The following is a 10,876-nucleotide window of genomic DNA, read 5'->3' on the forward strand; positions in this document are numbered from 1 at the left end:
TGCATTGGCGGCTGCGATGTTGCAGTGTACTGTAGCCATGTCAAGGCGAGGTGTGCGCGATTTTTAGTGAATGAACGATGTGTTTTTTTAAGGAACCCGAGGTGCTGGCGTCTGCGCAGTCTTATTCCTGCAGTATAATACTTGGATATGAGTGTTGTGTGACTTCAAAACAACGGATGGCAACTGTTTTTACCCCTGTGCTTCATGGATCTATCAGCGTGCATCGATGTGATGTGTTTTCGCCGGCGCCGATTCCTTTCCATTTGGAGGTAACTATTGTACTTATTTATGCTTCTATAGTATAGTATAAAGTTTTCTTTTTTTTTTATCCCAATGGTGGATGCACTTCAGTACAGTGTGATTGGGCCGATTGTTGTGCGCATAGCAGCAGTGACATGCATGTTTCCGACAATGCTGTGCAAGATTTCTGTCTAGAGTTGTTCCTTATCTGTCTACAGTTTCGATGTAACACACAGAACATTTTTGGTGCATTTTATGTGCTGTCTAGTTGTGTGTCATATCAGATGGCGTCATTTTTCTTTATGATCAACATGTCGAACTAAGCATATCACACTTTGTCCTAAAATTAGTTTGGAAATTACGGGGCCATATTATTCCAATTTAGAAGCAAATATTGCCTGCTTAAACATTTAGTGGTAGAACAAGCACCCTGCTTTTAAATGTTTCTATATGTGTGTATGTTTCTACCCAGGTTTCTTTGACCACCCCAAAAGGACGTTCTCTGGTCGAAGTGGTGGAGTAAAAGCTCTGGCAATCAAGATTGCTGACCTGACGAAGATCTCGAAAGAGAAATCTGTAAAAATATTTGTGTGCTGATAAATGCTCCTAGCAATTATGCCTGTTTTTCATTCTGTAACTGGTGCATTGAAACCTTTTCTTTCACACCAATAGGCCTATTAGACTAATACGCCGATATACCTATTAGACTAATACACCAATAGACCTATCAGACTAATACACCAATAGACCTATCAGACTAATAGGCCAATACACCAATAGATCTATTAGACTAATACACTAATAGACATAATAGACTGTATTAGTGTCAATAACCTCATAGGCTATTAGTTTTTGTATTAGAATTTTTGCTGGGGTTGACAGTAAAAAACTTCCCTCCTTTTGAGAGTACTTACAGAAGTGTCCAGGAGGGCTGCCACATGGTGTTTTTACTGAGCGCCGTAAGCCAAACCTATGAGGAGTGTGCCGCATTATCCTTCATACTACGCAAGGGAGGCGCTTTTTACAGATGGCGAAGTCCTGCCCCCAATAGGCGGCTGAAAGCACAGTCACTGCTTGTACAAGCTCCGCATGCGACGGCAGCGTGGCAGCAGGAACCTCACGAATGATTTCGTCGTCGTCGAGTTCTGCAGATGTCAGTACAGAATCTGTGAAACTGTCAAATGAGACAGCGTCTGGAATCACAATGCCACCACTGTGCAGGTCTCGAAGAACATTTTCAGCATAACTATGGAACACATTGGAAAGCGACAGATCCTGGACCTCCATGGCACCCGCTTCATCGGTTACTACAAATCCAGTGTGCCAAAAGCAGCTCTAGCTTCGGGTATCTGCCGTCTCTAAAATTTTTCCTTTCCAAGCTGGAGGAAGACTTACCGTATTTACTCGCATAATGATAACACTCGCGTAATGATCGCATCCCTAAATTTTGTGGTCAAAATGTGACTTTTTTAAAATTTCCTGTGTCATGATCGCACCTCGAACTTGCTGCAGCGATATGTCGTGTGCCAAGTCTAGTCGATAATTATCGCACTTGCCATCTGTCAAATGCTACGCGAACAGCTTTTCAAGACAAACCAAGAGGTCTGCACGCACCAAACATTCTTAAGCAGATGCCCCATTTCATTCCTTTCATCACTTTCCTCACTTCCATCACAAAAAAAAAAAAAGCTAAACCCAAACTTTCCTTTATTCTGTGTAGGCTTTATAATGGTTGTGGTCAACAATAACAAAAAAGGCACCTTTCGATTCGTCTCGTCTGCACTCGTGGGCATGCAACAAATTGCAAATGGCAACGATAGTAGCCATGTTTACACTGACACGTAGAAGTGTACCCTATTCATACGCCAACGCTTGTAACACAGCTAAGATATTCGCCCACCCTTAGCGGAAATATACCGTATTAGGATAGTAGTGAAGACAAGTGCCACAGTTTCCATAGCATGCCCGCCATGTGTTTCTGTCACTGGCAGCTAAGCGCACCTATCTGTTTCTGTCCTCTCAAAGTGGACATGGCTACGTTATTGCTGCAAACTTGCCGATATTAAAGATATTATTCATTACTGATATGGAAGAAACTGTTTCAATGCACGTGATGTACTCACGAGAAGAAAAAAAATATCACGTTCGACTTGCTCCGCCGTCCGCCATTTTTGTCCTTTTTGTCCATTTCCTTGATCTTCGAACAAAATCATGTTTGTTGGCAGTACTCCCCAAGATCTTCGAAGCCGTTGCTAAACTTTCAATCCAAGCATTCTAAATTAGTAAAAAACGGAATTGCCATGTCGTGCCTTAAGTCTTCCCTCACAAGATCCTGCATGCACAACATGAGCGCCAGTTTGAATGCGCAGGTTCAGCGCCTATTAGAAGCAGCTGGGGTATCATAGTGTAGCGGTGGCCACTGTGGCTGAGCGCCTAAAGAAGTCTGTTTCGAGAGGGACGGACGTGATCACAGAAAGCAGTAATAGCAAAAAAAGAGTAGTGGCTATTCCGTATGTTCATTCAGTGTCGCACAGGCTTAAAAATGTTGCTAGTAGATATGATGTTAATGTTGCTTTCACTGCTCCCAATAAGCTAGGTAATATATGCGCTGCCATACAGAATAAAAAGGAGCGGGTAAAAGGCAAAAAACGAGCAGATATTTGTCCAGTGAAGCACAATAAGAACAACTGTTTTACTGACTGTCGTATGGGTGTGGTTTATAAGATTCCCCTTAGCTGTGGCGAGTTCTACGTAGGGCAAACGGGATGGTGTATCAATCAGAGGCTAATGGAACATAAAAGGTCGTTAACCGGTGGATCGCCCTCTAATCTTTCGCTACATTGCCGAGATTGTAACTGCACGCCAGAGTTAGATGAATGCGCGATATTGTACAGGCATAAGAATGAAGATACGCGTCTTATGGTAGAGGCAGGGCATATCTATAATGGTGGAAGTGCATGCGTGAGTCAGCCTTCGATTACTTTACATAAGGAAGAGATTAAGTACCTAAAATTAACAGTTATCTCTCACGTAGGCCGGCACGTGTACCCGATTGACACGTGGTGTTACCATTCCTGAGCATGCGCAGATGAGTTTTGTGTCTTCTTTCTTTTTCGCCTCAGTGCCCCCTTCAGTTGATAGTCGGCGTTCGTGTTGTCCACTTCTCTACTCTTGTGTCCTGTCTGCACACCTCACTTCTATTTTGCATAATGTTTCCGGACTTCTTGCCGTGACCGAAGATCTGAAACGGCATTAATCAAAGCCACCACCGCTGCCGATTTGATTGTCTCGCCGCCTCGAACGGGCGCTCTCGCACGCAGATCCGATGACAGCCGTAGCCACCACCGCCGCAACGCTAGGCCTAGCTGCTTCGACGTTCGCTATTAAGCTTCTTGTCATTCGGTGCCGTGTTTTTCATTGAAAGAATTGCCGCTGTGAGCAATGGCACCGACTCCGCCTTTGTGGCCATCGCGATTCCACGGCTTCGACCGGTTTCCGACTGTTAGTTTTGCCTTAGTATAATTGTGCCATGCGGTGAAGCATACGCATTTCGGGGTATTGCGGTGAAGCATAACAAGTGTGGGAAGGGGCAATTCTTGCGGGACATTATTTTGAGACAAAGCGCAAAACAAAACACGAGGACAAGAGAAGGAAACGCGTAGACGCAGCGCTAGTTATGTAGTACCAACTAACCCACCAGTCTGTTCTCTTGAACACATAATGTATTCCTTAATTATACACGCGTGCACCCGTCATCTCCTGTCACAGTAGGAGCACCGATATGCCTAATAAGTGCACTGGCAGGCCTTCAGAGCGTTTTCGGGTGTGCCTGTGGCGATTTCAACCCATAAGGGCAATAAAAGACATGCATTCTTTTTTTGTTTTCGAACTGCCCGATTTTTTAGACTTTTTCGCGGCCCCTAGGGATATAAAAAAATGGGACGTTGACAGTACAACTGACCAAGACGATGCTTCAAAGGTTACGTGGGGTGAACGCGCGGTGGAAGGAGGACGAGAACACAAAGGACCTACGCATTGAGGAATTAATGAACAGGAAAGGAAGCATGCCATTGCTTCTTTCAAGGAGCTTGAGCTCAAAAAACAAAGTGGTGGCTGACACCGAGATCCAGGTGACCATCATCCAAACCAAATAAACGCTTAATAGCAATGAAACGCAACACCGAGGTGTTGTGCACAGGCTGAGAGTAACGTCAGGACAGTTGAGGTTGACTTTCCAGCTGCTGAGAGAGAATCTCACTTGTTGCAAAGTTTGTGCCTCATACCACTGAGCTTGCTATCAGTTGACAGAAATAGCTCATATTCGAAAATATTTGCTTCTGTATGCATCTCCTTTTTATTCATATTTGAGAATGTCCGAGTTGATTTGCAGCTTTTTTTTCGAATACATATTATTTGCTGTGCCATTTACTAACTCCGCTGGAAGAGTTGCGAGTGTGCCGTCAACAACAGACTTTCCGGACGCCTGATAATTCGGACTGCTTCGCGGCGCCGCCACGTCCCCCATAGTCAATGTATAAGAATGTCTGAAATTTTGGACGCGAGAACCCTTCGCCATCTGAGTTTTCAGACTTTTTGCCGTGACTGCTGGTCCGAAACAGCATCAATCAAAGCCACTACCATCGCCACCACTTTGATTACCTTGCCGCCTCGAACCGGCGCTCTCGCACGCAGATCTGCTGGCAGCCGTAGCCACCATCGCGGCAACGCTAGGCGTAGCTGCTTCGACGTTCGCTATTAGGCTTCTTGCCGTTCTGTGCCATGCCTTTCATTGAAATAATTCACCGTTGTCAGCACTCACTCCGCATTCGTGGTCCTCGCGATTTGTTTCGAAGCTCGGAAAGCACGGCGCGTTGCACCGTGACGGTTCCCGAAAGCCAGCTTTGCCTCAATACATCAGTGTTATCAGTGTTTCATCAGTGGAGAAGCATACGCGAAAGTATTGCCATCTTTCTGTATGGTATTGCAGTGAAGCATAACAATTGCGTCATGAGGGGGCAATTGCCACGGGACACAGTATGTATTCCTTAATTATACATGCATGCACCCGCCATCTCCTGTCACAGTATGAGCACCGATATGCCTAATTAGTGTACTGACAGGCCTTCTGAGCTTTTTCGGATGTGCCTGCGCTGTTTCGAGCCCTTAAAGGGCCCCTCAGCAGGTCTGGCCATTTTGCGCTGACAAGTGTCATGCATACTATGCGCACTAATGGTCGTGTCTGCTAACTATTACATCACTACGTGTTGTGGAGAAAGCTGAAATTTCAAACCAAATGCCGTTTTCCCTTCTCCTCGTGGGCACCATGCTCCCAGTCGGAGAGCGGACGTAATCAGCCTTTTGCGATGCATTGTGGTGCCATCGTGCAGTGGCCACGAGAAAACAATTTGGCAGGCGCCGCTGCGCAATGCGACAGCCGCCCCACGCGAGACTCGCGACCAAACAAGCAGCGTGTGAGACGACCAAAATGTGTAGGTGCCGTCATATCTTGCCATCGTCAGCTAGCGATCGAGCCCGCTGGTTAATGCTTTGTACCTGGAGGTTTCTTCAGCGTGACGAATGGCTGGAAGAAGAGCTTCGGCAACGCTTTACCTGCTCATCCTTGGCCTGAAACCGCTGCGCCGGTGGCGTAAAGTTAATAAGTAATAAAACAGTATGAGTATGCACAAAAACGCATGAGCCGAGTAGGGCACGAGGTGTAGTTCTTGGGGCGAATATCACGTTTCACCACTACATGTCTTGCTTTATGGTGTGCCATGTGCTAGGCGTACATACATACACAGGCAGTGGGGAGGCCAACAGAATGCCAAGTTGCATATGTTATTTATCCACATAAAGTGTGTGTACATCTACAAAAATGCCAAAAAAAATGCTCATAATGGCCAAAATCGGTGATACCCCCTGTTTATGGGGTGCCTGTCTTCCTCTCAGACCGTGCCGTGGTACGAACATAGCGGTCGACTGCATCCTTTTTTTGAACTGGTGCGTGTGCACAAACAGTGTCATTATTGTCATGTAGTAGTGACGGCAAAGAAGACAGTTGCAGTACTGTGAATGATGAAACTAACTTTTATTGGCAGAACCTGTGCCCACAAAAACAGGCAAATTTTAAGCACAACGATAGCGGCGAACACAGTGGGTGATCGCCGAAAATCTTATCTGCCGATCAAGCGCGTCGGCTTTTATACATGAGCCATCGAACGTTCGAGAGTAATCGCTGGTGCCCGCGTGCCTTCCAGAAACTTCTACACCATTCGCGTTGCGCACATATGCAATCAGATTACACAAGGTTCAGCGACGACAGACAGTGGATAAAATTATCTATAACATTCGAGAAACTTCCGATCCATGCGGGCGCGTCACGCGCTGAGTGATAACATTTGTTTGATGGTGAAAAGCGGTCACCCGAAAAAATATAAAAAAGTGCACGTGTCAGTATGAAGTGTCAGTTACACAGTGAGACATGCCACTCGACTCCAGAAGATGCTGCACAGGAAAATGAGCCTTAGTACATGCCGTACTACATCCCGATTTGCTAAACAAACATAAAAACCTTCTGTAAGTAAATATTACTGGCTGCCGACAAGAATGATGAAACAATAATTAGCAATGATTGCTAACTAGCACTATCAGCTACTTCCACAGTGCATGCTGTTTCCCACGTCAGCCCGGCAGTGCAAGTGAGCTTGGCTTTGACAGATAACTATGCTGACATCACGAGCATTCGCTGAGCGTTTATAAAGCTGCAAGTGTGCACGGTATGAAGTTGAGAGAGAATCTCGCCTGGTGACAAAAGTCAGGCCTCATACCAATGAACTTGCTATGAGTTGATAGAAATTGCTCATATTAGAAGATATGTGCTTCTGTATGCATCTCCTTTTTATTCGTATTTGAGGATGTACAACTTTATTTGTTATTGTTCTTACCATATTTTTTTAAGGTATTCGCTGTGCATTTTACTAACTCCACCCTTCCGTTTTTTTTTTTTTTTGAATAAAATAAACATTAGTCTTACTATTCAAACTTTATTAAGTTGGGTTCTCTTTATTTTTTAACATTCTTACTAGAGAGTGGCAGCATCAGGCGACATGGTGTCAACCAGTCTTGACATAAAATGAAGTTCTCTGTCACTCAGGGAATTCTGCAAGGGCACTCAGGGAAAACCTGGAAAACTCAGGGAATTTGGAAATTTCAACTTGGTAGACACCCTAGCAGCAATTGAACTGACCAGCGCCGCTTCATAAATGAATTCTCTCGCCAATAACGGCACTGTCGAAAACCCAGTACGCTAAATAATTGAACAGATACGACCACTCATTTTAAGCATACAATGCTTTTAGCTTCCATTGTCGGTAACCTTAAAGTGACCTTAGGCCAAACGCCGGGGTTGTTATCCGGGCACTCAAACAAGAACCTCCGGGCAACCAGTCAAAACTTAAGAAATTGTAGTCTGTTGCCCCTAAGTCTTTGTACAGGACTGCATTACATACGCTAGTTACTGCCCAAACAAGTTACAAAAAATATTGCTTTTGAGTCCTTTCTGATATTTGTTGACAATATCACTCAAGCTGTAACTTCTAGTGCATTGAAGTTTTATTTGTCAGCAATAACAACATTCAAAAGGCAGATACAGGGCACCATACACTTCGATGACATCTTTTGGCACTGAGACAGGGTTGCCTGTGCTATTTGAATGCCAGCAGTCCGTGAGTTGCATGGCACGGGTCTTGCATCAACTAGAAAGATGGTGCCACGAAGGTTCAGGTGCTTTTCTTATAGGTGGGCAGTGTGCTCGGTCTCCCTGGCATCTTTCACTGCCTGTCATGCCACCTTCAGCTGGTTTTCTTCTAACTGGACAGTGTCCATATGGACCAGTGCACAGTATGGCGTGGTGCGTTGTGTTGCGATGTGGTGTAGCGGGGTTTGCCGTCGCGAACATGCACTACACCATTTTAAGATTGTGGCTAGCATCATCTCCAACCAATCTGCTTTGCCGGTTCCAATTTCATGCGTAGATCTACTCTCGATTACGGGAGAGTCAGCAATTTTTAAGCCGTTGTGCTTGCGACGTTTTTAATGCGTCAAGTTTTGTCAAAAGAAATTTCTTTTAGACGTTGAATCCATTAATACAATGTTTTGAAGACTGTGTGCTACCTGGGTAGCTGCTGTTCGGTGCTGCATTTGTCATTAAAATAATTTGTCGCTGTTAGCAATGGCGTCGAATCCGCCTATGTAATCCTCGCCAATGACTTCGAAGCGCGGAAAGCACGTCATGTTGCATAATGCCGGTTCCCAAGAATAATCTTTGCCACAATACTGCATTAGGGCATATGCGATGTATTGTGATGAAACATACCAGAAATGGAAACGGCCAACTGACACAAGACACAGCATCTATTCCTCAGTACGAGCACCGACACGCCTAATAAGTGTACTGGCAAGCCTTCAGAGCTATTTCGAACATGCCTGTGGCAACTTGAGCCCTTGGGGCAGTCAAAAGCATGCATTTATTTTAACGCGACAGCATTAAGGAGCTTGTGTTGCAGAAAAGTCGGTGTCGTCGGTCTCAGTGGCGTTGGCCGGGAGCAAAAAATCCCAGAAGGCAATTAATAGATAAAAACAACTTGCAAGATGGGCTGGGTGGGAATTGAGCCAGGGTCTCCGGAGTGTGATACGGAGACGCTACCACTCAGCCATGAGTTCGATGGTTCATAGCAGGACAAAAGTGCCTCTAGTGAATGCGGTGTTGCCTTAGAAACGTGCCGTAGAAAGTTATACTGAGGTGTATATCGGTAATTATGAGCATTTAAATTACAGAAGTTGCAGTTAAATGCGTAGCAAAGTACATTTCTGCTACATTTGTTCTGCGCTTGGCGCACACGCAGAGCCATCTTGCGGTTAACACAGAAGACCCCCTCTTCGCAATGTATGGCGCTGCCCCGACAGGTAGCGCGCCACTCGCCCGCTTCTCCCCTTCGTCTCGTTTGAGCGCATTGGGGCCGTGCGGGGACCGGTGCGAGGATGCCCCAATACCCTTGCGTTTAATAAGTTTTCTCGCTCTCTTCCCTTCCAACTTCCAGCGTGCGTCACTCGAACCCTCGTGTTTAGGTGTCGCGCCTCCTCTTTCTGCTCACAGCGCGATTCCTAGGTGCAGCGTCTGATGCGGGACGCCTCTGACGTGATCGCTGTGCCGTAGCGCGTCTGGTGGGAAAGTGTCCCCTGCGATGTGTGCCGTGCTGCTGGCAAGGAGTCATGCGTCTGCGTGGTGCTCCTGGAACAAATAATTAGAAAACAGTTGTCCTGTGGACTTAGAAGTGTTGTATATGAAAACTATGTCTTTGTGTGACTCAAGAGCATGCCAAACGAATGAGTGGGCGGTGTGAACGGTGTGCGATAACGTTATCGCGTTCCACTCTTGAAGGCGAAGCTTAAGCGTCCCCCAGTTTTTTTTTAGACGTTTTCGCAGCCCCAGGGAGCCCAAAAGTCGACATTAATTGTATATGTGCAGTTCAATGCTCAGTTCAGTGTGCAGCGCTCTAAGGCTTTTCTTTCGAGAAACCCGCATGGGTTTCCTTTGTAGCACTTGCTACGAACGGGTGGATGTCTGATTTTCCCTTTATTAACTTCTCTCCACCTTGCGGGTTTCCACAGAACTACTACGTCATGTGCAGTTTATTTTAATTTTTAAAATAATTAATACACAGTGACTTTTAGTATTTTTCCAACAAGACAAGTGAGAATGCAATAGGCATTCTTGGTATCATATCTTTATAGAAAATAAATGGTGCAAATATGCATGTCTGAAAAATTTTTCCAAATTTCTCAGAGCAGTTAAGGTGTTAATAACATATGCACTCACACATAAGGCAGTGGGCTGAGAGCCAGCCTTCATCCGTACACTTGGTGTCACACTTGCATTTTAAGTCTGTGTTAACAGTTACTTCTGCAAAAGGTAATCTCTCGTGATGCCTTTTATGTTGACGCAGGTTATCAAGAGAGCCTTCCAGAAATCCCAGAGTCTTCAAGAACGCATCGAGGTGTCTTGCGTTTGCTGAGCTACATCCACCATGATGCTGTCCATTCTTTTCCTAATAAAGTGATAAACTGAGTTACTTCACAAGCAAATTTCCTGACAATCACAAATCAGCAGCACCAGAATTTCACCCTTCACAATGATGCAAACAGAATCCACACAGCACTGTTGCTTACACTGAAAGCTTTCCTAGTCCTCCCCCCCCCCCCAAGCCAACACACATTGCAGCACTCTTGATTCAATGAAAAGCTTTCAAATTCCCCTCCCCCCCTACCCCAAGGCAAAAGACATTGCAGCACTGTTAATTAAACTGAAGGCTTTCTGCTCCCCTGCCAACCCCAGGCCCACAGACATTGCAGCACTGTTGCTTAAACTAAAAGCTTTCCAGTCCAGTCCCCCCTTACAAAGCCAACAGACATTGCAGTAATGTTGGTTAAAGGCTTCCCAGTCCCCTCCACAATGCACACTTTGCAGTGTAGCACTGTTGATCAAACTGAAGGCTTTCTACTTCCCTTCTACCCCCAGCCGACAGACATTACAGCACTGTTCCTTACAATGAAAGCTTTCCAGTTTCCCCGAAGCCAA

General features: G+C 45.5%; 1 protein-coding gene across 1 annotated transcript in view; it reads left to right on the forward strand.

The window, feature by feature from the left end:
- Positions 1–10,370, forward strand: part of LOC142580213 (DNA mismatch repair protein Msh6-like) — a 745,039-nt gene extending 734,669 nt beyond the window's left edge. Inside the window, exon 31 of the mRNA XM_075691108.1 lies at positions 10,245–10,370. Within this exon, the coding sequence (XP_075547223.1) occupies positions 10,245–10,313 (69 nt within the window). The 3' untranslated portion in view covers positions 10,314–10,370. The remainder of the gene's footprint in view (positions 1–10,244) is intronic.
- Positions 10,371–10,876: the final 506 nt, after the last annotated feature.

This window comes from Dermacentor variabilis, chromosome 4 (genome assembly GCF_050947875.1).
Source record: "Dermacentor variabilis isolate Ectoservices chromosome 4, ASM5094787v1, whole genome shotgun sequence".
Taxonomy (NCBI): Eukaryota; Metazoa; Arthropoda; class Arachnida; order Ixodida; family Ixodidae; genus Dermacentor; species Dermacentor variabilis.